Raw genomic sequence first — 27,009 nt, 5'->3', positions numbered from 1 at the left:
TGGCAGGCTGGGGTTGGATCAAGGTTTGGGGGGTGGAAGAGAGAGACCAGAGAAACCGGTTTGCATTACCGGGGCAATTGTGTGTGTGTGTGTGTGTGTGTGAGGAGGGGGGGTGCCGGGCAGCCGTCCGGTGTGCATCTCAGCCCAAGTCCCTTTCCCGGGACCTTTTAGGTGCTTTTTCCGCCGAGTTTAAAAGACCGGGGCGGAGGGGAAGCGGGTTTGTTTGGGGGTGGGGGGTGCAGCGCGAAGAAGCGCGCTAGGAAATGCAAAAGGAACCAGCTGCGGAGGCAGGTCGGTAGCGCTCGGGCGCCGGTGGTTGCATGCTGGGAAGGGAAGGGAAGAGGAGGAGGAGGAGGGAACGGACGGACCGACACACACACAAACACACACACACACACACAACCCGAGCGCTTCCCCGCGGTGCCGTCGTGTTTTGTTGCATTCGCTTCTCGACTCGCCCGGAGGGGGAAAGTTTTGGGGGAACACTCCCCCCCGTCTTCTCCTCTCCCCCCGCGCGCCCCGCGCTTTCCATCCGCAGCCCCGGCCGGGGCGAGGAGAGCCGACGAAGAAAAAAAAGAAAGAAAAGAAAAGAAAAGAAGAAGAAGAAGAAAAAAAAAAAGCATGCGGTAGCTCACCTTTCAAACTCCGGAGGTAAATCAGGGTCAGTTAGCATGCTGGAATTATATATATATATATATATATATTATTAAAAAAAAAAAGAGGAGGAGGAGGGGGAAAAGAGAGAAGAGGTCGATGTTGGTTTTTTGTTTTTTTTCCTCCCTCTCCTTTTTGACACCCGGTAGCCTCCTGCGATCGCCTCCAACTGAACCTGTCAAGTGGATCCAAAGCTCCCTTAAACCGATAGATTATTCTCTCTCTCTCTCTCTCTCTCTCTCTCTCTCTTTCTGCCGCTCGCTCGCTCGCTCCCTCTTCTAAGCTCAAACTCCTTGACCAGTCTCTTAAAGGGGCAGCACACTTTAGCTGGAGGAGACGGTGCGCTTAGCTCCCCCCACAACAGCGCCACATGGCTGCGGTCTGCCCGCAAAGTCTCTCTGGGTACCGTCTCTCGCCCAAGTCGCCGCTAGCGGGGCTGTGGAGGGAGGGAGGGAGGAGGGAATGGAGGCGGACCGGGGTGGGGGTGGGGGTGGGGAAGCTTCCCAGTCTCCCCTTCCCTTCCCCTCCCTTCCCCAGCCCCTGCCATCCAGATATTTACAGATAATCAGAATTGGAAGGGACCTTGTCGGTCATCTAGTCCAACCCCCCCCTCCCCAAAGCGGGAGACCCTACACCATTTCTGACAAATGGCAGTCCAATCTCTTCTTGATAGTCTCAACTGATGGCGCTCCCACAACTTCCCAGGGCAAGCTAAGATCTCCACCGACAACTGGGCTCGCCACGCGTTTCCCCCCCCCCCTCCCCCACCCCAAGCAGGATCAAAGATCACAAGCCAATGGAGGAGTTCATTTGGAGCCCCCCCCTCCCCGAATTTCGGAAGGCCAATAAATAAATCAACTGCCCTCCCCTGCTCTCCACCCCTCCCCTGCCACTCTCCAGCCTGGCTTTCCCAAAATGTGCTCTGTGGCGAGGCACAGTACATAATCCGGTGATCAAATATGTTCCTTGCTAAAAAAAAAAAAAAAAAAAACAATTATGTCACATGCATCCTAGGGATGCAAACACAACACACACACACACACACACCCACATACATAGACACAACAAGGAAATCAATACTTCTAGTTAGGATCAAACTCCTCCCTTCTATTTCAGGGTTGCACATACAGGTATACAGACACAGATGAGTTCATTTTTCTTTCTGCCAATCAGAAATGTTATGTTGTTTTCTCAAGAAGAGCGGGCATCCGTTGTAAAAGTGGGTAGGTTTGGGTATCTCTCTGCCCTGAAGATAAAAGTGATTGCACAAGCAAGCTCTCGGAGACCCTAAACTTTCTTCGAGAAATCTTGGCGAATTCTGCTTAGCAGAATCAAAACCTTTTAACGCCATTCTCACTTTCCCCGAGAATGCTGTAGGATGGAGACAGGCAGTGTGAGAATGATGCATATGCATCACAAATAAAGTTCTTTTTTTTCCCCCACTCCTTCTTTGCCAATCTAGGTCTCTGTGAGCTCAGGCAGAAAATGAACGCACAGGTGTGCACTTGCACCATTAAAAACACACACACACACTTACTTTTCGATTCGGTGAACTATTTTTTTTTTAATCCCATATAAGTTTGATAAACAAACAAGCAAATGAATAGATAAATACATCTCCCATACCAGCCACACACCCTTCCCTTTGCTCTTTACCTCGGTGGCTATCTCTCAGAGGTGAGACGATGTGGCCTTAGAAGAAATCGAAAGAAAAGAAAACAAACAAACAAACTCATCAGCTGCATTGTCACAAAAGGCTTACTCGAGATGCTGAACTGCACCAATGAACCGTACATTTATTCCAACAAGTTGGGTCTGCAGGACTTGCTAAGATATCATAGAACAAACGGAGCATCATCGCCTGTTGCACAAAATGCACCAAGTAGATCTTTCATTGACTTGGGGGGATGGGTGGTCTACTCAGTGTAATCAGGAAGAGGAGCAGGAACAGAGAAAGAGAGGAGAGAGAGAGAGACAGAAGAAGAAAGAAAGAAAGAAAGAAAGAAAGAAAGAAAGAAAGAAAGAAAGAAAGAAAGAAAGAAAGAGAGAGAGAGAGAAAGAGAGAGAGAGAGAGAGAGAGAGAGAGAGAGAGAGAGACAGAAGGAAGAAAGAAAGAAAGAAAGAGAGAGAGAGAGAAGGAAAGAGAGAGAGAGGAGAGAGACAGAAGAAAGAAAGAAAGAAAGAAAGAAAGAAAGAAAGAAAGAAAGAAAGAAAGAAAGAAAGAAAGAAAAGAAAGAAAGAAAGAAAGAGGAGAGAGAGAGAGAGAGAAGGAAAGAAGAGAGGAGAGAGAGAGACAGAAGAAAGAAAGAAAGAGAGAGGGGAGAGAGAGACAGACAGACAGAAAGAAAGAAAGAAAAGAAAGAAAGAAAAGAAAGAAGGAAGGAAGGAAGGAAGAGAAGAAAGAAAGAAAGAAAGAAAGAAAGAAAGAAAGAAAGAAAGAAAGAAAGAAAGAAAGAGAAAAGAGAGAGAAGGAAAGAAAGAGGGAGAGGAGAGAGAGAGAGAAGGAAAGAACGGAGAGAGGAGAGAGAGAGAGAGAAGAAAGAAAGAAACAGAGAGAGAGAGAGGAGAGAGAGAAGGAAAGAAAGAGGGAGAGGAGAGAGAGAGAAGGAAAGAAAGGAGAGAGGAGAGAGAGAAGGAAAGAAAGAACGAGAAGAGAGAGGAGAGAGAAAAGGAAAGAAAGAGAAGAGAGGGAGAAAGAGAAGAGAAGAGAGAGATTGAAGATTGTATCCCATTTGCATTCCTAGAATCATATTTTTATTGCATTGAATGGTAATGTGTTAATACTTTGTGCCTGTGAGTATCAGTGTATTATTCCCCGCCACACACTTAGTCTTCAAAAAGGAAGGGGAAAAAAAGGGACTCCCTCTCACTCTGTGCAGGGAAGAGAGAAAAAAATCTCTACCCTACACAACAATCACGCATTGTTCTACCAAAAGAAAAGCAACTTTGACAGACTGAAATATACCAGAGGCCCCTTCAAGGAAACCTGTAAACAACTTGTCACTCACTCTGTCGGTTTCACTGCTTTGCCCAACAAAGTGCTACGAAACAGCTCAGCAACACTGCCACCCTTCCCACAAGCGGGGTGGGTTAGGTGGGGTTGGGGTTGGGGGAAATAATCCATGCCCCCCCCCTCCCGCTTTCCTCAAAACTCTTTAAAAGTTGCCTTGGTCCCCGTTTTCAACTCTAAAAAACTGAATTTTCGGAAATGAGAAACCACCAAGGGCCAGGAGGATAAAACAGGCGTGTTACAACCATCGCCAAGCCAGACTTAAACCATAACTGAGATCATGATTTATAATCACCTCTTTCAGTTTGAAGGAGACGCCTCTGTTCCCTTCTCTTGTTCCACCGCACCATGTAATTCTTTATTCTACCAAGCCAGCATCACGCAATATTTATGTTAAGGCTACGCTTAGGCACCTCTGCTCGTCCTACTTTTGTAAAAGTAAGGATGTTACATTTGTCTAACTAGAGGCTGTGTGTTGGTGTGACTTCGAGTCAGTTTTTGACTCCTGGCGATTGGTCCCTTGCAGTTTTCCTGGCGGGTTTTCAGAGGTTTCCCATTGCCGCCTTCATAAGGCTCAGAGGTGGCATTCAGCAGGTTCTGACCAGTTGTGGAAATTTCGAGTAGTTGGGAGTACTGGCAAATACCATCCCCAACTCTATTCTCTTGCCTCCTGAGTCCCAGCTGATTGGCTGGGTCTTCTTTTGTTGCCCTGAACAGGAGAACGGAGCTGGAAAGCAGGTTAGTGGGGTGGGGAGGGAATGGGGATTTTGCAGTAACCTTTCCCTGCCATGCCCACCAAGCCACGTCCACAGAACCGGTAGTAAACAATTTTGGAATCCCACCCACTGGGCTGGCTCACAGCCACCCAGCTGACTTGGTATCCAAGGCAAGAACCTTGGTCTCTACCTGGTTTTTTGTTCTCCTAAGTCTTACTAGGGCTACAACAAGCTGGCTCTCAGCTAGTGGTTGCTCCACAGATTCTTGTGGGGGTTTCTCACCTCAAAATTATTAATTGGAGAGAGAGTTAAATCGAGGAGCTGTCCATGAAGGTTGCGTGCATCTCAGGAGCTCCGTTAGTCGTCATTTCAGACAAGCGAAGCAATTCTGCCGTTTCTGCAAGCACATCCCTGGCTACTTTCGCTGTTTGCACATAATTCATATGATGATTTGGCAGGCTGGAATGTAATCAGGTAATGACTCTGGGTGTAAGATGCCAAATTTTATGCAAAGCACCCTGCCACCCCCGTCCCAAGACGATACATTTTATTCAATACACAGGTAATCCTCGACTTACAATCATCCATTTAGTAACCGTTCGAAGTTATATCAGCATTTTTAAAAAAGTGACTTGGGACCAGTTTTCATACTTTACAGCTGTCAGGGCTTCAACAAATCCACCCCCATTCAAATCATAAGTCTCTAGTGGCATCTCTCAGGGGAAAAAAAAAAAGATTTATTAGGAGTGACCATGTTGGCGTTAGCTGGGTGCAGCCGACTCTAAAATACATCATTCATTTCCCCCTTGACCCTGATCTTCCCCCCGCCCCCTGGGTGTATATTGTAGCATCTCCGTGGTCACATGATCAAAATTTGGATGCTTGGCAACTGGCTCGTACTTACGACGGTGGCTGTGTCCCGGGGTCATGGGATTAACTTTTTACCCTTTTCTTTTGACAAGGAAAGCCAGGAGAAGCCACTGAACAACGTGCAGTGATTCACTTAACAAACTGTGGCCAGCAGGTTATAAAATGAGGCAACAGTCAATAGCTGTCTTGCTTAGCAATGGAAATTTTGGGCTCAATTGTGGTTGTAAGTCAAGGACTACCTGTAGATGGAAACTCTCAAGGAATAGAGGACATGCAACGACAGTGGGCTATTGTGTTGATGTAATCCTCCATCCACTCTCCTCGCTCCAGCTCCAAGATTCTCTGCTTACTATCTGGGGAAGGTTTCTCACTACAGGGTTCCAATTTTGCTTCCAGTCTGTTGCTGAAGAAGGCTGGAGCCAAAACAGGCATGGTTTTCCCTTAGAAAATGTAACCAAACTTCCTGTGCAAATACAGAATAGAAGAATAGAATAGAATAGAATAGAATAGAATAGAATAGAATAGAATAGAATAGGAATAGAGAATAGAGAATAGAGAATAGAGAATAGAGAATAGAGAATAGAATAGAATAGAATAGAATAGAATAGAATAGAATAGAATAGAATAGAATAGAATAGAATAGAATAGAGAATAGAATAGAATAGAATAGAATAGAATAGAATAGAATAGAATAGAATAGAATAGAATAGAATAGAATAGGAATAGGAATAGGAATAGAATAGAATAGAATAGAATAGAATAGAATAGAATAGAATAGAATAGAACAGAACAGAATAGAATAGAATAGAATTATTTATTGGCCAAGTGTGATTAGACACACAAGGAATTTGTCTTGGTGCAAATGCTCTCAGTGTACATAAAATAAAAGATACATTCGTCAAGAGTTGAGAATCATAAGGTCCAACACTTAATAATAGTCACAGGGTACAATAAGCAATCAAATCATACAAGGAAACAGTCAATATAAATTGTAAGGATACAAGCAATAAAGTTACAGTCATACAGTCACAAGTGGGAGGGGATGGGTGACAAGGAGTGATGAGAAGATGAATAGTAATAGTAATGAAGACTTAGTAAATAGTTGGACAGTGTTGAGGAAATTATTTGTTTAGCAGAGTGATGGCATTGGGGAAAAAACTATTCCTGTGTCTAGTTGTTCTGGTATGCAGTGCTCTATAGCGTTGTTTTAGGGAAGGAGTTGAAACAGTTTATGTCCGGGATGTGAGGGGTTTGTAGATATTTCCACAGATATTTTAACCCTCTTTTGGACTCATGCAGTATACAGGTCCTCGATGGAAGGCAGGTTGGTAGCCATTGTTATTTGGGTGGCAAGGAGATTGGTGGCCTGCACACCTTCACTGGGTCAAAACTGAAGCATGAAAGTCCTTGACTTAGGACCACAATTGAGCCAACATTTCTATTGCTAAGCAATAGTTGTTAAGTGAGTTTTGCCCCCATTTCACAACCTTCCTTGCAGTTGTTAAGTGAATCACTGCAGTTATCAAGTGAGTAACACATTGTTAAGTGAATCTGCCTTCTCCATTGACTTTGTTTGTCAGGAGGTCACAAAAGGTGATCCTATGATGCCGGGACACTGCAACTGTTGTCAATATGAGTCCCATTTGCCAAGCGGCTGAATTTTGATCACCTGATCAAAATTGGGGGATGCTCTAAAGGCTGTAAGTGTGAAAAATGGTTGTAAGTCACTTTCTTCAAGGCTGTTGTAACTTTGAGAGGTCACTAAATGAATGAATAAATGAATGGTTGTAAGTTGAGGACTACTTTTATGGGAAGACCTAGCTTTCCGGAAAAAGCTGTAATTTTGGAAAAGGTTGGGGAAAAAAGAGAAGAACAGGATGGACTCGGTTACAGTGGTGATATAGAGCAGGGGTCTCCAACCTTTGACACTTGAAGCCTGGTGGACTTCAACTCCCAGAATTCCCCAGCAAAGCTGGCTGGGAAATTCTGGGAATTGAAGTCTGCCAGGCTTCAAGTGGCCAAGGTTGGAGACCCCTGATATAAAGGCACTGTGGGAAGAGTTGAAGGACCCTATTAGGGACAGATCTTCATGGAGAAAAATCTCCCTCTGTGGTCTCTTAAGAATTGACCCTGTTTTGATGGTATATGCATATCAAAGCTTATGAAAGCAGCAAAGTTCCTGTGGATGTTGTTCGTTTTTTAAATTTCCGCAGTATTAGATTTATATCTTGCCTCAAAAAAGCACAACAAAGAATGTTCTTTCTGTGCCAACTCAGAAAGCTCCAATTGCCCAAGGAGCTGCTGATACAGTTCTACAGAGGAATTATTGTGTCTGTTATCTGCACCTCTGTAGTTGTCTGGTTTGATTCTGCAACCCAACAGGACCGACACAGACTTCAGAGGGACTGCAGAAAAAACAATTACTACCAACCTGCCTTCCATCGAGGACCTGTATACTGCATGAGTCCAAAAGAGGGTTAAAATATCTGTGAAAATATCTACAGACCCCTCACATCCCGGACATAAACTGTTTCAACTCCTTCCCTAAAACAACGCTATAGAGCACTGCATACCAGAACAACTAGACACAGGAATAGTTTTTTCCCCAACGCCATCACTCTGCTAAACAAACAATTCCCTCAACACTGTCCAATTTACAAAGTCTGCACTACTATTACTATTAATCTTCTCATTGTTCCTATCACCCATCTCCTCCCACTTGTGACTCCCATTACTGTAACCTTGTTGCTTGTATCCTTATGGTTTATATTGACTGTTTCCTAGTATGATTTGATTGCTTATTGTACCCTATGACTATTATTAAGTGTTGGACCTTATGGTTCTTGACCCTTGATGAATGTATCTTTTCTTTTATGTATACTGAGAGCATTTGCACCAAGACAAATTCCTTGTGTGTCCAATCACACTTGGCCAATACAGAATTCTATTCTATTGATTTACAAACTCAAGGCAGCATGCAGAGGATTTCACTTCCTCCTGTCAGCTCCGGTAAGTAGACCAAACCAGGGAATCAACTCCACCTTTCATGACTTAGAACCACAATGGCGGTGTCAATACGGTTGTAAGTCCAAGAGGATCTGTATACCAAACTGCCTCTCAAGCCTATAGCACCTTATATCCCCAGATGGTCTCCCGAATACTACCCAGAACTGACCCTGCTTAGCTTCCAAGATTAGAGAAGATCAAGCATTATCAGGGTAGTGTGTCCATATACAGAAAAACAAGCATTTAATTTAAGGAGTGGCTGACATATGTTTCCCTGAACATCTTCATGTGTTCCAAAACTTGAAATACAAAGTGCTGCATAGATTAGTACATAAATTACTGATAACCTGAGAGGGTCTCTCTCACCCACCCCTCTTTTTTTTTTACTGGTTTGTGTTAAACCAGATGAGAAAAAGGCTTTAGAAAGTACTGCTAGTCCTCTCTTAACAACCGGTTACTTAGCAACCATTCAAAGTTACGACAGTCTCCCCAATAAAAGGCATTCTTTCTGCGCCAACTCAGAAAGCACCAACTGCCCAAGGAACTGCTGATCCAGTTCTACAGAGGAATTATTGAATCTATCATCTGCACCTCTATAACTGTCTGGTTTGGTTCTGCAACCCAACAAGACAGATACAGACTTCAGAGAGTAATTAGGACTGCAGAAAAAACAATTACTACCAACCTGCCTTCCATCGAGGTCCTGTATACTGCACGAGTCAAAAAGAGGGCTGTGAAAATATTTACAGACCCCTCACATCCTGTTTCAACTCCTACTCTCAAAACGACCTTATAGAGCACTGCACATCAGAACAACTAGAGACAAGAACAGTTTTTCCCAAACACCATCACTCTGCTAAACAAATAATTCCCTCAACACTGTCTAACTATTTACAAAGTCTGCACTACTATTAATCTTTTCATCACTCCTTATCACCCATCCCCTCCCACTTGAGACTGTATGACTGTAACTTTATTGCTTGTATCCTTACGATTTATATTGACTGTTTCCTTGTATGATTTGATTGCTTATTGTACCCTATGACTATTATTAAGTGTTGGACCTTATGATTCTCAACTCTTGATGAATGTATCTTTTCCTTTATGTATACTGAGAGTATTTACACCAAGACAAATTCCTTGTGTGTCCAATCACACTTGGCCAATAAAGAATTCTATTCTATTCTATTCTATTCTATTCTATTCTATTCTATTCTATTCTATTCTATTCTATTCTATTCTATTCTATTCTATTCTATGCTATGCTATGCTATGCTATGCTATGCTATGCTATTTCTACTCTACTCTACTCTACTCTACTCTACTCTACTCTACTTTATTCTATTTATGTCCCAGTTCTGGAATTCTGATGGGAGTAGACAAACAGACAACACACACAGATGCATACACGCAATCATATGACTGCATTTCGGGGACTTGGGAACTAGATCATTTTTATGACTGGTTGCAACATTCTGCGATCGTGTGATTGTGATTTGTGACATTATTTTGTTGCCAGTTTCTGGCCTTTTGGGTTGGTTTCCAGAAAAAGAACACTCATAGCCTTGATTCACTTTGTGACCACTGTGTTTGTTTTATGACTACTGCAAAAAAAGCCACCATAAAATTGGTTTGGTCACATAGATGCCTGGATTGACAATGGTCATATATCATAATGGACATTCTGGGCTCCCTTAGAGTCATAAATTGAGGACTACCTATTCAAACAAGGCAAAATCAAAGTGTGGTGTTTTTGCAATTACTTAGTTATGACTTGGCCAAAATAATGTATGTACAAATGTCTTATATTTCAATCTACATTCATCTTTCTCATATTTTTGTTACATCCATCACTGCTGAGAGAAAATCCCATCTTTGAGAAATTTCTGGAAAGGTTCTTTTTCACCCAAAACAACACCAACAAATTGGATAAATCATCCACTCAGTCTCTCTTTCAGGTTGATAATTTTGAAAGGCTGTCTCTGCCCAACTTCAGTATCACAATTAGCATTAAAAAAAAAAAAGAATAAACCATGCATTGCTTTATGAGAGAATAGGGATAACAAAATGCCCCAAAGGGGTGAATTTGAATTGCTGCATGAGTGACTGAATAGAACACATGGCTATGATTTAAGGCTGCTTAAGAAAGCAGAAAATACATGATGCTTCCTTGTCTCAAACTGGGCATTTCAAATTTTTCAAATATTATCTGCTCTATGACAGTGATTGGGTTTTTTTTCCCATTACACTTGCAATGTCAGGAACCAAAAGCTTGAATACCTACAGATAAAGTCTTTGAATGATCCAGCTTTGATTGAATCAGTTTCCTCCACCCTGTTATATTTATTTATTTATAGCCTACCTTTCTTATTTTTACAAATAACTCAAGGTACCTAGTACTACTTCCTCCAGAGGTGGGTATTCAGCAGGTTCTGACCAGTTCTGGAGAACCAGTAGCGGAAATTTTGAGCAGTTTGGAGAACCGGCAAATACCACCTCTGACTGGAGATTTTACAGTATCCTTCCTCTGCCACGCCCACCAAGCCACGTCCACAGAACTGGTAGTAAAAAAAAAAATTGAATCCCACCACTGACTTCCTCCTTCTATTTTTCCAACAACAACAACCTTGTGAGGTGAATTGGGTTGAGAGAGAAAGTGATGGCCAAAGTCTTCCAAGTGGCTTTAATGCCTAAAGCGGGATTAGAAGTCAGAGTCTCTTGGTGATTGGTCCAAAAACAGTGCTGGAATTTAAAAAAAAAAAACTTTACTACCGGTTCTGTGGGTGTGGCTTGGTGAGAGTGGCTTGGTGGGAGTGGCTTGGTGGGCATGGCAGGGGGAAGGTTACTGCAAAATCCCCATTCCCTCCCCACCCCACTAACCTGCTTTCCAGCTCTGTTCTCCTATGTAGGGCAACGAAAGAAGACCCAGCCAATCAGCTGGGACTCGGGAGGCAGAGAATAGATGGGGGCGGGGACAGTCAGAGGTGGGATTTGCCGATTCTCTGAACTATTCAATATTTCTGCTACCGGTTCTCCAGAACCAGTCAGAACCGGCCGAATACCACCTCTGGTCCAAAGTCACCCAGCTGACTTTCTTGACTAAGGTGGGATTTGAATTCACTGCCTTCCACTTTCTAGCCCATGCCAACTACTAGACCATGGCTTTCAAACTCCCTGGATGAGCCACACCCATGTCTGGTTTAGTGAAGCCAGGCCCATGCCCGATACGTCACGTGACACCGCCATGATGACGTGAGTTTGACACCCCTGCACTAGACCAAAGTGGCTTAGCTAAACTTCAGCCCTATAACTTCAGCAAAATTTTCTCCCCCTGAAAACAAAGCTTCCATTTCTTTTCCTTCTTCTCAGGTGATTTGAGAGTTTCTTTTGAATTTCTCTGATGGTTATTTATAAGCTCACTTTAAAGAAGGCCTACTGCTTATCCTGCTGTGTTCTCTTACATACTTCCCATAATTCTAATGCTGCCTTGCTTGCTCACATTTTCCCAATTAAAAAAAATAAAAATAAAAAGAAGTTTCTCCATAACATCTTGCCTTTGAATTTAATTACAGGTAGTCCTCAGCTTATGACTATAATGGAGCATGCCTATAAGGGTCCTAAATTGTGATGGCCATAAAGCAGACCACACACACATTTTAACCAATGTTGGTTGTTAAGTAAACACTACAGTTGTAAAGCAAAAATGGCATTAAAATATCATAAAATGCAGTTATCTGACTGCAGGGTGCTGCAAAAGCCATTCATGAAGGCCAGTTGGTGAGTTATGATGGATCTCCCCAGTTCTGAAGTTCCAATGGCTTCCCCCCCCTTCATGGTCACACAACCACATGTTGGGTGCCATTGGAACTTCAGTGCCAGGGAGGTCCGTCATAACTTTGAATGATCACTAAGTCATGAATCAAAGACTATATGCAAGAAGCCAGGGAAGCCATAGATTAAGCCATAGACCAAGCCATAGACCAAGCCATAGACCAAATCTCGTTTCATTAAGACAGGGGTTCCCAAACTTGGCAACTTTAAGACTTGTGGACTTCAACTCCACAAGTCTTAAAGAAGTCCACAAGTCTTAAAGTTGCCAACTTTGGAGACCTCTGCATTAAAGACATACAGGTAGTTCTCAACTTACAAACAAAAGATTGGGAACAGAATTTCCATGGCTGAGCAAGATGGCTGTTAAATGAATTGTGCTCAATTTTATGACATTTTTGTCATAATTGATAAGTGAATCATGCAGTCATTAAGCAAATCCAGTTTCCCCCATTGACTTGGCTTGTCAGAAGCCCTTGGGAAGGTCACCAATGGTGATGGCATGGCCCCACCAGTTGTCTAGATTTTCATAATTGCTTGATAAGTTGTTGTGTTGGGAAGAGTTGCCGTGTTCTGTCCTGGCATTTTGGAGAATACCCATGAAAGATATCTCGTTTCATTAAGTCAGGGGTCCCCGAACTTGGCAAGTTTAAGACTTGTGGACTTCAACTCCCAGAATTCCTGGGCTAACATGACTGGATGAGGAATTCTGGGAGTTGGAAGTCCACAAGTCTTAAAGCTGTCAAGTTTGAAGACCCCTGCCATAGATCATTGGTGAGAATATAGTTCAATACCTAAGAAAATATTTGCATATGTCTGTTGACTACAGATAATCTTCAACTTACAACCATACATTTAGTCACTATTTGAAATTACAATCACACTGAAAAAAGTGACTTACAGAACCAATCCTTACTCTTACAACTATTGCAGCATCCCCACAATCAAATGATGAAAATCTGGGCAATTGGTGGGGCCATGCCATCACCATTGGTGACCTTCCCAGGGGCTTCTGACAAGCCAAGCCAACGGGGGAAGCTGGATTTGCTTAACGACTGCATGATTCACTTATCAGTTATGACAAAAAGGTCATAAAATTGAGCACAATTCACTTAACAGCCATCTTGCTCAGCCATGGAAATTCTGTTCCCAATCTTTTGTTCGTAAGTTGAGAACTACCTGTATGTCTTTAATGCAGAGGTCTCCAAAGTTGGCAACTTTAAGACTTGTGGAGTTGAAGTCCACAAGTCTTAAAGCTGCCAAGTTCAGGGACCCCTGCCTTAATGAAACGAGGTATCTTTTACCTGTTGAAGATTTGAATGCAGTTCTTTTTCATCAGATTGAATGGAGCTGGCATGGTTGGGGTGGGAGAGCGAACTGACTTTTCTATGCAGCCCTTAGCCTCTAACATTCCTGCCTCCCTCGCCAGGTTCAACCCAAGCCTTATCTATCTTCAGCTATGCAGCCAGTGTATGGATCAAGAACCCTGGGCATGCATCCCAAGTTGGCTTTTCCACTCCTCTTCATCTCCTCCCCTCCCAAGGATATCGCTAGAGAAGGGCAACCCCCCCTTTTTGTCGAGTTTCTGTTTCTGACTGCATCAAGCCAAACATGCTGGTGGATGACTTATGATGTTATTTTAACCGAAAGGAGGGTGCGGTAATTTGGTTCATCGGTGGCCCTTATTTGTATGCTTTTGGAATGCTAAATATAAACTCATCCGGCAAAAGGGGCAGGTTTTTTTTTTGCACGCAATTCCTTAGCCAAAGAATAAAAAGCATGCATGAAAATGGTTGTGTGTGTGTGTGTTTGATTAGAGGAGAAGAGAGATCTTCAGCTGGTCCAGGTCTTGAGGCTTCATGGGTATTCGCCAAAATGCCAGGACAGAACACGGCAACTCTTCCCAACACAACAACTTACCAAGCGATTATTAAGTGGAATTGCTGATTATCTGGCTCATCCTGTCAATCTGCAATCTATTGAGCATGCTCAATACTTGATATAATTACTATTTATTCAAGCCACCACCCCCCACAACTTTAGGACCTCTGATGGACTGTGACATACATTAAATCCTGATGACATTCAGGAAGCTATTAAAGACCTGGCTATTCTCCCAGGTTTTAGGGGCAGGATGATGATTGAGTCCCTATTGGACATGTGAACATGTGTTTGTGTGTTTATTTATTGTTTATATATTTGTCTTCAGGCTGTTCATGATCTCTTTTCTTTTCTTTTTTTCCCTTCCTTTTCCTTTGCACGTCAGGAGACTGAACCGTGTAAATAAATAAATAATATTTTGGGGTCTACGTGCCTAAATATTTACAAGAAGGAAGGAAATACAGGGTCCAAGTTTAACTTAGAATTAGATGTTCCGATGTAGGATTTGGGAATTCCAAGAGAATTTTTAAAGTTTGTTTGAATGGATTTTAAAGGACTGAGTTCCATCCAAAGTCATGCATAGCATGACATGCGCTCCGAGGCTCATGTCTGAAGATATCTGATTTAACCAGCTTCCTAAAGGTAAACAGAGTGGGTTTTGCTGGCACCTGAGACTCTGCAAGAAAACTACAGACATCTACAAACTCATCCTGTAATGGGTTCTATGCAGAGGTGGTATTCAGCAGGTTCTGACCAGTTCTGGAGAACTGGGAGCGGAAATTTTGAGTAGTTCAGAGAACCACATCTGACTGGAGATTTTACACTATCCTTCCCTTGCCATGCCCACTAAGCCAGGCCCACCAAACCACACCCACAGAACCAGTAGTAAAAAAAAAAAAAAGATGAATCCCACCACTGGGTCATTTCTACGATGAGAATTGGTGACAAACCATCTGAAAAGCTTTGTCAAGCCAAATGTTACAGAAAAGGATATTATAAGAATGCTGATACTGAAAGTTCTTATTGTTCCCAGATGGATTTTATATATTTCTGGAAGTGGTATCCTTTTAATGTGTATAGTTTTGAAATTCGAATAGTTTTAATATTTTAATTATTTTTCTATTTGAACCAATAAAGGAGAATAGTTGTCCATCGGGGTTCAAAGAAGGGTTTTTTGGTCCTCATTTCATCATCCAAACTAGCCTGATGGTATCACCTAGTTGGGTAATGAAATGTCTGCAAGAAAACAACCAAGTTCACAGAATACCAAAGAAACTTTGTTTTCTATTTGTCTTTTTATTATCTCTAAGCTGCCCACACTTGCCATATAAGGGAGATGGGAAGCATTATAAACAAACAAACAAATACCACACTCAGCTGAACTGATTAAATCCGGGTGCCAGTCCACAAGGCATTTTTCATATAAACTAGTCTATCTGTTCATCATCCCTGGTTTTCTATTCCCATCTCCACTTTTCTAACCTTATAACCCTAGATCCAGGCACGTTCAACCTTTATTAAACTTATTTACTTGTTTCCCTCTTTTTCCCCCCTTCCGTAGTTTTATATTTCCACACTCCGGGATGACCCCTGTTTTCTGCTAATAACAATGCCATTTTAAGGGATCAACTCTAAAAGGTACTCTGATGTGCTTAACAAAAGCACCTAGATGGCATAGTACATTTTCCAAACTGTGATAATTGGATGCTGATGCTAAAATGCTAACATATTTGGAAGACCTATAATGCTTTCTCTTCTTCCATGTCTTCCCATCGGTGGCCCTTCCTCTCTAAAAAAAAATCAAGATGACCTGTTTGCAAAGAGAGTGATGGTGTCACGACTGTCTCTGATTTTGGTTTCTTCTCTGCATCTCAACACAGATTCTAGTTTTGTGAGAGAAGGAGTGGCTGAACCAGAGGTGGATATTCAGCAGGTTCTGACAGGTTTTGGAGAACCGGTAGTGGAAATTTTGAGTAGTTCGGAGAACCGGCAAATCCTACCTCTGACTGGCCCCGCCCCCATCTATTCTCCGCCTCCCATTGAGTCCCAGCTGATTGGCTGGGTCTTCTTTGGTTGCCCTGCACAGGAGAACGGAGCTGGAAAGCAGGTTAGTGGGGTGGGGAGGGAATGGGATTTTGCAGTAACCTTTCCTCTGGAGTGGGATGGGAATGGAGTTTTTGCAGTACCTTTCCCCTGCCATCAAGCCACGCTCACCAAGCCACACCACGCCCACCAAGCCATGCCCACAAAACTGGTAGTAAAAAAAAATTGAATCCCACCACTGGGCCGAACCTGTGGGCGGAGTTATAAGAGGGATCATCCTAGAATCCTTGTGTAGCTACAAATGCACTAAGTCATAGCCACCATGAGTGAAAGAAGGTACCTTGTCCCTGTTTGCATTTCCAATTTGCCCTCTCTAAGCAGTTTACAGAGTTAGCTTATTGCCCCCAACAATCCGGGTCCTCATTTTATCCACTTTGGAAGGATGGAAGGCTGAGTCAACCTTCAGCCTGGTGGGATTCAATCTGCCAAATTGCAGGGAGGTGGCTGTCAGCAGAACTGGCCTGCAGTACTGCACTCAAACTGTTTCTAAGTGTGAAAAACAGTCAGAAGTCCCCTTTTTCAGCGCCTTTTGTAACTTCAGACAGTCACTAAACTAATGATTGTAACTTGAGGACTATTATTTTATTTTATGTGACTTCAAAAGTGACCAACTCCTGAGAATGAACAGCATAGAAGTCAGCCAAACAAATAAATGTAAAAAAAAAATCACTGATTAGCTAGGATTTTCTTTCTCACCTAATTTAGAAATAATCGGACCCAACCAACCAAAGAAGGAAAGGTGATTTTGAAGCTACAGCAGATAGTGAAAACAAAGGAACTGAATTTAGTTCAATCTGCATAGAGGGGTAAAGGGCGTGAGAGAAGAGATGAAATACTCTCAGGATCTTTTAATTATTTTCACCAACTCTCAAACTGCGATTAAGGTCTTATAAACTGAAGCATCCGTTCCAGCAGAGGGTTTGTTCTATTGCAGTGTTTCTCAACCTTTGCCATTTTAAGATGTGTGGACTTCAACTCCCAGAATTCCCCAGCCAGCATATCTTAAAATGGCGAAGGTTGAGGAAAACTGTTCTAATCATGCATCAGAATAAGAGGAGGTATTTTGTCGATCTAAGCTTGATCATGACATCTGAAGTAGCATGATCCAACCAAAGTCAGCATTTCCTTAAATTGAATCCACTTCAGTTGGACACTTTAAGCCAGTAGTGCTTATTTTCTTTCTGCCTTCGTAGCCATGAACAGGATTTAAATCTTGACTTTGCTTGGATCCTATCCTTAGCAACCTATTTGCCAAGCAGTTACTATAATAGACGAAGAACAATTGCTCGAGTGAAATTGGAAACATTGTTTAACTGCCATTTTGTTCACTCTCCATGAAATCTAAAATGGCAGGAAAATGCTGATCCTATGATAAATGAGAGGCAGTGTACACAGAGGGAACATGTAATTGTGCATTGTGTGATGGAAAGAGAATGCTTGCTTTAGAAAGATTTGATTCATTGCACCTCTACTCATAAAAACGCTCTTATAGAGAGGAGAGAAACCAATTGTTCTCCATGGAGACTGATGGCTGGACAGAAGGATAATGGGATCTTATTGCAGGAAGAAAAGTAGAAGGTCAAATATCAAGAATTTTCACCAACAATTAGAATAATCCAACAACTGGGGAAACAAAACCGTGGAAGACTTTGCTTTTGCTGCCAGAAGTGGAATTTCTTTTTCAAGTGGGTGAAACTGGAAGCTGGTAAAGGTGCATGAAGAATGATTCTCCTACCTATAAAGGGGGACAGATTTTGTTTTGTTTTATTATTTATTTGTAATCTATCTTTATTCTTTTTACACATAACTCAAGGCAGTGAACATATCCAACACACTTCCAGCTTCTATTTTCCCCACAATAACAACCCTGTGAAGTGAGTTGAGAATGACTGCCCAAAGTCACCCAGCTGGCTTTCATGCCTAAAGTGGGACTAGAATTCACAGTCTCCAGGTGATAGGCCCAAAGTCACCCAGCTGGCTTTCGTGCCTAAGGAGGGACTAGAACTCACCATCTCCTGATGATTGGCTCAAAGTCACCCAGCTGGCTTTTATGCCTAAAGTGGGACTAGAATTCATAGTCTCCTGGCAATTGGTCCAAAGTCACCCAGTTGGCTTTCCTGGAAAAGATGGGACTAGAACTCACTGTCTCCTGGTGATTGGCCCAAAGCCACCTAGTTGGCTTTCATGACTAAAGGCTGGACTTGAACTCATACTCTCCTGCTTTCTAGCCTGGTGCCTTAATCATCAGGCTAGAAAGCAAGAGACTATCAGTGTTATTGACGGAAAATTAGATGGGTAGCAAAGCCACTCGGGTTCAAATCCTGGGTGGCCATGAAGCAAATGTTGTCCAAAATTAGGTTGTCTTTTCTTGTCTAGTTAAAAAGTAATTTGATTCCTGCTGTCCTAAATGGAATATCTGCAGAAAGGGCTGCAGTAATCTGAAATAATGATTATGCTGCATTCCAAAATCTTGTTGAATTATTTCCTGCTTAGAGGGGTGAGGCATTGTGATGAAACATGGTCCAGATTTCCAGGACGGAGAGAGTGCATTCCAGAGGTGCAAGAAAAGTTTAGGTAGTTTGTGAAGGAGAAAAAAGCTGAAGACATATTCTCCCTAAGAGTTCCTAGAGTATATATTTGTATTTATTTGTTTGTTTATTTATTTATTTATTATGCCACCCATCTCCCCTATCAGGTATATGTTTAAAGGTACAAGTAGTCTGGCTTTTGACAAAACTTCGGTCTATAAGGTAAGGAACAATAAAGGAAAATATTTAGAAGAATCTCCGTGTTTTTTTCTTGGTTTGTGGAGCCTAACAGGTATGGATTAAAGAGGTGTTCGTGTAAGAAGAGAGACAGTGCCTGGGGGCGGAGTCAAGAGAGAGGAATTCACCTGGAATCATTACTTTCGCAGAAACAGTCTAAGTCCAACCTCTCTTAAATTCTTAACTTTTATCTAAGCACTAATATGGTGCTGACCATTAGTTGATTCGATTCTTGTGTATAGGCTTGAGCAATAAATCAGCTTAACTGGAATTTAATGTGTGGGCCTGATCCTTCATGTCTGACAGTTTGGCTGAATTTTAAGAAATATTGATAAGTTTTAATGTTGATTGTATTTGCTGGAGATGAAGGGGAAGCTTCTTTTTCTCTTTCCTTTTTTCCTGCCCTGTTTTAATTTTTAAATATTAAAAATATATTTCTGTATTATGGTGTTGTATCTGTGTAATATTATCTTTAATAAGATTATTGGGGGGGGGGGATCTTTTTGCATAGAACAACAATAGAGCTAAAATCTTACCCTCTTACTGCAAGGGTCTTAGCATTTTCAGACTTTTGGATAAAACATGTGAGTGGACTTCAGTAATTACACTTGATCATGGGCTTCTATGGATGCTGCAAAACAACAGTGACTTAAAATTTGTCCATTACAGCATGCTTCATATGTGTGTGGGCTAAATTATCTATATTATATTCCTTCCAAATTAAAATGAGAACCCAAATTGTTGAAGACAATATGCTGAATCTGTAAACCACGTAGATAAGGCTGTAAAGCACAGTGAAGCGGTATATAAGTCTAAGTGCTATTGGTATGCTATAATATTTTGTATTTTATAGGGGGTTTAATTCATTTGTTTAATTGAAAAATGACACAGAAATTTTATAAAGCAAATTCGTACCTGGAAAGACACAAAATCTATACAGATCAAAACCCTTGGTTCATCATACTTTATTGCTATAGAAATGCAAATGTTTAGCACAACTATGCAATTCAAGTAGTCCTTGCCTTACAACCATTCATTTAGTGACTATTCAAAGTTACAATGGTGCTGAAAAAAAGGACTTATTTTCAAACTTATGACCATTGCATCATCCCTAAGGTCATGCATTCAACATTTGGATACTTAGCAACTAGCTCATATTTATGACAGTTGCAGCATCCTAGGATCATGGATTTTGCAACCTTCTGACAAAAAAGTCAGTGGGAAAGGGAATCATTTAACAAACATATTACTAATTTAACATCTGCAGTGATTCACAACATCTGTGGGAAGAAAGGTTGTAAAATGAGGCAAAACTCACTTAACAACTATTTCATTTAGCAACAAAAATGTTGGGTTCAATTGTGGTTTTAGGTCAAGGACTACCTGTACTTTATTCCACTGCATTACTTTACAGCATGCTATTTACGCTTTCTTACAAAAAAAAAATTAAAATAATTTTGACAGTTTAAAAGTTAAAGCACACCTTGGAACCTGGCACCCACCAGGGGAGGTTTTCATGGGACATTTGTGATGTCCAGGCAACTGGAAATACAGACCTCAAATTCTGCCAGATTAAACCAAAAGTCTTGTTAGCCATGGATACCAAATGCTATGTAGAAGCCCATACCCTTGAGGTCTTCAGAAGTTCAGAACTTCTCTCTACTAGCAAAGGGACTTGGATTCTCAATAAAAAAAATAATTGGGTTGCATTGGAAAGCTGGTTGTCAACCATTATACACTGGACATTTTCTGTGAATTTAGGCTATAAATCCATAATCCATCCTCATGGTGTAACTGGAACAATCTTGAACTGAACACACTCAAAACCGCAGAAATGGTGGTAGACTTTAGAAAAAAAAAACCTCCCATACTACCACTTCTTACAATACTAGACAACACAGTATCAACAGTAGAGACTTTCAAATTTCTAGGTTCTATTATATCACATGACCTAAAGTGGACACTTAACGTCAAAAACATCATCAAAAAAGCACAACAAAGAATGTTCTTTCTGCGTCAACTCAGAAAGCTCAAACTGCCCAAGGAGCTGCTGATCCAGTTCTACAGAGGAATTATTGAGTCTGTCATCTGCACCTCTATAACTGGTTTGTTCTGCAACCCAACAGGACAGACACAGACTTCAAAGGATAATTAGGACTGCAGAAAAAACAATTACACCAACCTGCCTTCCATGGAGGACCTGTATAATGCAGGAGTCAAAAAGAGGGCTGTGAAAATATTTACAGACCCCTCACATCCCAGACATAAACTGTTTCAACTCCTTCCCTCAAAACGACGCTTATAGAGCACTGCACACCAGAACAACTAGGCACAAGGACAGTTTTTCCCGGAAGCCATCACTCTGCTAAACAAATAATTCCCTCAACACTGTCCAACTATTTACAAAGTCTGCACTACTATTACTATTCATCTTCTCATCACTCCTTATCACCCATCCCCTCCCACTTGTGACTGTATGACTGTAACTTTGTCTCTTGTATCCTTACAATTTATATTGATTGTTTCCCAGTATTATTTGATTGCTTATTGCACCCTGACTATTATTAAGTGTTGTACCTTATGATTCTTGACTCTTGACGAATGTATCTTTTTTTATGTACACTGGGAGCATTTGCACCAAGACAAATTCCTTGTGTGTCCAATCACACTTGGCCAATAAAGAATTCTAATAATCCAAGCAAGCAAGCATTACCAAAATGTACAGTAAGGCTTTTTTATTGACAGTGGGTTGAAGGCTTCAGTCTGTGCCAGGTTTATTTTATGTCTAATATCTTTAAGATAAAAATTGCAGGGGCAGATGGGAAACCTGGAGGAACTCATACAGTTTTGACAACTCCTCTTAGAAATTTGGCTTTTTCAATTCATATTATTATGCACTGGCTCCTTTGAGCTACACGTTGAGAACATTTCAGTGCCTGTGTTTTGCCTGGGGAGAATTCTTGGATTATGTGAAATGTAAGCAAAATGGTCTTTCAATGCTTCATAGTTATGGAAGATGGGCCACAAATATACAAGCATGCTGCTCCTCCAAAAGATGATCTTGTTCAGAGAAAGAAATGAAAGGAGAAGAACAAGTTGACTATGGTTGGTGATATCAGGGGCACCATATTTGATTTCAATGAGGAAAGTGTTTCTGGGAGACATAGTCTAATTTGCTTTTTTGGAAAAAAAAATACTTTCCAAGCAAAATGCAAATAGAAGTTTAGTTCTCTTCCAAACTGTGCTGTACTCTAAATATTATGATATAGTTCTCCAATAAAGAAAAGCTGCAGAAAAATGTCTCCATTAAGGAAAAGCACAAAAAATAATTCATATATTCATGCAAACAATCTACAAAAGTTATTTATATGGAGTAAAATCATTGGCAAAAAAAATATGTGCCCATTAGGTAAAATGTTATAAAATGATGGCTGTGAGAAATATGTAAAAAAAAAAAAAAAAAGCAGACTAGGAGTTTAATGTGAACGCTTAAACATGATTCTTAAAAATGGGGAAAGCATGAGAGCAACAACAAAAATGAAAGGGGGAAAAGGGGGGGAAAGTGATGAAAACATGCTATCCAAAAATGAAAAGGACATGTTGGCAAATGACTCCTCAGATTTTTTTTTGTATTATTATTATCACAAGACGAGCAGTGGATGATGATACTTCTGAGAATTTTAAGTGAGGAGGCACTAAAGGTTCTATTTTCTTTTTTTCTCCCAACAAACTTTTGAGAAAATGAATTTCCAGCATTACAAGATCCAATATAGAAATAGACTGGATGTTACACCAGATCTTTCTGTAACACACATCATTCCAAACATTGATATAATACATGGTCATATTCGGCTAATAGAGATAATTAAGATTTATAATCAAAATAATATAGCTAAAAAAATGGGGATCCTTAAAATATTTTCCTATATTCTTTAACTTTCCCTTTTTTAAAAAAAACAGCAGCATAACCCAAACCGCACCCTGTTTGTACTTGTGTTACAGTACATATACAAAGAGGATGGTCCTGGTGATGCTTCAATTCTCACAAGGAGAATTTCTTTCTGCTTCCACTCTTTGTTGATGCATTTTCCTTTCGTTATTATTTCAGGACTACGAAAAAGCCATCAGTGACAGCACGCCAAGGAAAACCTCAGTCTCCTAAGTAAGTAAAAGATTTTAATTCACTGGAAACAAAACCAATAATTTACTTCATTATGTACAAAGCTATCACACCCAACTGGAAACAAAACCTGAACATATGGTATAACAATACAATACAAGAATATTCTATTCTATTCTACATAACATAACATAACATAACATAACATAACATAACATAACATAACATAACATAACATAACATAACATAAGCAACAATACAAGAGCATACAACAGATACAAACTCAATGTTAACTGCTCCAAACTTGATTGCAGAAAGTACGACTTCAGCAACAGAGTGGTCAATGCCTGGATTGCACTACCTGACTCTGTTGCTACATCCTCTAACCCCCACTCCTTTAACCTCAAACTACCACTATTGACCTCACCCCATTCCTAAGGGGTCTGTAAGGGGCGTGCATAAGTGCACAATCGTGCCTACTGTCCCTGTCCTATTGTCCCCCATTGATTTGTACCTATTTCCTGTATTCCTCCTCATGTTTATACTTATACCTATTATCTTGTAAGCCAGGAGTCTTCAAACTTGACAGCTTCAAGACTTGTGGACTTCAACTCCCAGAATTCCTCCTCTAGTCATGTTAGCTCAGGAATTCTGGGAGTTGAACTCCACAAGTCTTAAACTTGCCAAGTTTGAAGACCCTTGTTGTAAGTAATTGACAAATTAAATAAATAAACAAACAAATAAAACATAACCTGCCAATCATCTTAAGGTTGGAGCAACTGTTTTCAGATCACCTGTTAAGTATCTTAGTCAGAGATTTTACTTAGAAGTAGGCAATCCTATTCTGAATTATGGCAACATTTCTCTGCAAAGGCATGCAGAAAAATCTTGTTAACATTTCCCAAATCTGTATCTTAGCAGTTTTTGAAGTAAATATAAACTTGAACAGCAGAGGAGGTTTTGAAGATTTTTTTAAAACGCACTCTCCTCTAAGGAATTCTGAGTCACCACCACATAGAAAAAAATAGAGGATTCTCCATAGATGAAAATAAAATAAAAAAGGTACTGACCAAATAACATTTCATGAGGGAGATTTCACTGATTTCTAACCCACTCCGAGATAGGCAAGTTGGACATTTACTGATGTAGCCAAGACCATCCAAAAATATTAAGCCATCCAAAGCTGGATCTAGACATGGTGGAACCTATATTAAAGGCTCTGTCTGAACACAGAAGTCCTCTTTCTTTTCATTCCAACTTTTTGTGAGCACATCTAAGTTAGGGGTCTTCAAACTTGACAGCTTTAAGACTTGTGGACTTCAACTCCCACAATTCCTCCTCCAATCATGTTAGCTCAGGAATTCTGGGAGCTAAAGTCCACAAGTCTTAAACTTGCCAAGTTTGAAGACCCTTGATCTAAGTGGTATCTCTAACAAATATTACAACCTAAAATAAAACAAAGTTATGGGTCATTTTTACAATGAAGATGATTAAATGAAGATGAGTTTATGATCGGATGGAAGTTCTCCCTAGGTATTATTAAAAGAGGTATTAGTTAAGAAGTTAAGCAGATATTTCTTGATATTCCTGCAGGAGATCCAGATATACATCTTTGCTAGGCCATGATCCCTGATGTGGTGACATTATCAACTTCTTAGCAACAGACAAACATCTGACTTTTCCACCCACATTGAGGATTTCTTGATGAATGCTCATCTCAACTCTTCCTCCTTAAGTTACTCCCTGTCAGTGTTACTTGGGGATTACTGTGTATTTTAAACTGTAAGCTTTAAATGTATTTCTTCTTTGGTTCCTTTATTATTTTATCTTGCTTTTATGAATTTTCAACCAGTCATAAGTTCCTCTGGACACTGGTCAGGCTCTGCATTTTTAAACTATGCACATTCTCTCTCAACCCAACCTCTTAGTTTACCCTTGTAAGGCTAAGAGGACACTACCAACCAACGTTCCTGAGCTCCTGAGAAAATGTGGGACACAGTACAATTGGGAGATTTAAGGAAGTCTTCCATCATATGTTCAACCAATATTTGGAAAAGCAACAATGCTTGCTGTTTCTAGTCCCAAGTCCTACACACTTTTTCTCCTTGAGATAAATGTACCACTTCTCAGAAATGCAAGAGTGCAGTGGCTGTGGCAATCAGTAAAGTTCCAGAGAAACACTATTACAATATCAGTGGGTGTTAGCTGAACAGCTTACTGACAAAGGTTGTGTACACAGTTGGCACAGATGCTGGAACTAGAGGATTTGGAGAAATCCTTTGAAAGTGGGTCCAGTTCCAAAGGTTTTATTTGAAGGCTTAAACCTAGGAGTTCAATGTCCCACAGGGATAAATTCTACACCTTTTGAGAATTACTCCCACTTTTCCACTAGTGATAGTGTCTGCCAATAAGAGAAATTTCTCATTGGATAAAGCCAAATCTAAAATACTCCAGCAATTCAACAACTTTCCTTGCCTAGAATTGTCTTCTGGAATGAATGTGCCTTTGGCAAATTAGTTTAAATATCTCATCATCAGAAAGAAGGAGATCAAAGAAGGGAATCCATTGGTGTTATTATTGGTGATTCCCATGCATTTAGAAGAAAAATATTTTTTTAACACCTGATTTAATAATGTTGTTAGTCTGTATGATTCTATTGTCAACTATCAAAAGCCATGTATCTCCAAATACTTATTAAATATTGGATGAGTTAATTCAGTATGAGATGAATTTTCTCTTGAGTTGAAGTTAACTTCTGATGACCTCTGAGACACATCCTTGAGATTGTGGGAAAGGATTACCGCTGTCTTCTTCTGAAAGGGTATTGCCTTCTTCTGAAAGAAGGAACAGGGGGGACATGACACCTGTCTTCCAGTACTTGAGGGGCTGTCACAGAGAAGAAGGGGTTGACCTATTTTCTAAAGCACCTGAGAGTAGGACAAGGAGTAATGGGTGGAAGATCATAAAGAGATACCCAACCTAGAAATAGAGGGGGGGAATCTGCTTTTTGGAGCTGTGGGTGCACCATCATTGGAGGTTTTCAAAAATAGACTGGACAACCATTTGACCAGGATGGTATAAGGACTCTTGCCTTGAACAGGGGGGGATAGACTAGAAGACCTCTGAGGTCCCTTCCAACCCTGTGATTCTGTTTTATTAAGTTTTTTTTTTTAGATTTGCCAGTCTAACCTACAGCCACAGTGCTTCTGAAAGGCCACCCATTTATCATTTAGTGTAAACCACATTTGTCAGGTTCTGCCACTGTTCAATGCATAAACCTTGAGTCAATCTTCCTATATTAATAAAGCAGGGTGTATATATCATGTATGTAGAAAGCCCATAAAATGTTGTGTGTGTGTGTGTGAGAGAGAGAGAGAGAGAGAGGGAGGGAGGGAAGGAGGGAGGGAGAGAAGCAGAGGGAGAGAGAAGGAGAGGGGAAGGGAGAGAGTTTGGGGTAGCGGTTTAAGGTACTAGGCGCCGAGATCGGGACACTGTGAATTCTAATCCTGATTAAGCCAGCTGGTTGACTTTAGGCAGCTCACTTCCTGTCAGCCCTGGGAAGAAGGCAAGGGCAGCATCACTTCTGGAAAAATAAGGTCAAGAACATCTGCAGAAATTCGTCCACATATTCACCAGGAATCAAGGCTGACTCAAAGTTAGCCTTTCCCCAAATCCTACAGAGCAATGTATGAGTTTCATCTTCATCTCAAAAGAGCTTAAAAAAGAAAGAAAAAGGTGTCCGAAAACAAAAGTGATGTATCCTGAAAATATAATTTCTCCTACAAGGGGAAAAACAGCTCTTGAGAAAACAATTTCACAAATCTAGAAAGGGTGAGTTGAACAAAACCAAGGCAATCTGGCATGGGAAAAAAAAATCAATGCTGGCATTCTGCAATATTACTCCGGATGCCTGATGATATTTAACTCTACAATTCCTACCCTGCCTTTTTATATTCAGCACTTTGGATTCAATTCTATAAACAATTTTTGAAGGGCATGGAGACACGAACACAGACCCTGTCCTCAGTTCTGAAAGACAGCCATGTGATTCCAGGG

The 27,009-nt window shown here is 40.9% G+C and overlaps 1 protein-coding gene and 1 long non-coding RNA gene across 9 annotated transcripts in view; one reads left to right on the top strand and one right to left on the bottom strand.

Annotated features, from left to right (window-relative positions):
- SOX5 (SRY-box transcription factor 5) overlaps positions 1-27,009 on the bottom strand; it is a 1,042,959-nt gene that overhangs the window by 522,308 nt on the left and 493,642 nt on the right. For 3 of the 7 annotated variants that reach the window (XM_087968767.1, XM_087968769.1, XM_087968770.1), the window contains exon 1: positions 636-693. The exons of 2 other annotated variants lie outside the window; for them this stretch is intronic. In XM_087968767.1, coding sequence (XP_087824893.1) covers positions 636-673 — 38 coding nt within the window. In that variant the 5' untranslated portion in view covers positions 674-693. Of the gene's footprint in view, positions 1-635; positions 935-27,009 lie in introns of those variants that run through there. 2 more of the 7 variants (XM_087968768.1, XM_087968771.1) reach the window with 1 other exon arrangement.
- Positions 283-25,667, top strand: LOC148130249 (uncharacterized). 2 transcript variants are annotated; one of them, XR_015750169.1, is made up of 4 exons: positions 283-651; positions 15,846-16,072; positions 22,942-22,995; positions 24,550-25,667. It is a non-coding gene; the product is annotated as an uncharacterized LOC148130249 (long non-coding RNA). The 2 variants fall into 2 exon arrangements; XR_015750168.1 differs by lacking the exon at positions 15,846-16,072 and having other exon boundaries at positions 285-651.

Source organism: Notechis scutatus, chromosome 6 (assembly GCF_049901735.1).
Source record: "Notechis scutatus isolate UNSWTSFEM ecotype Mainland chromosome 6, rNotScu1.2, whole genome shotgun sequence".
NCBI lineage: Eukaryota > Metazoa > Chordata > Lepidosauria > Squamata > Elapidae > Notechis > Notechis scutatus.
This window is presented reverse-complemented; position numbering and strand designations above follow the sequence as displayed.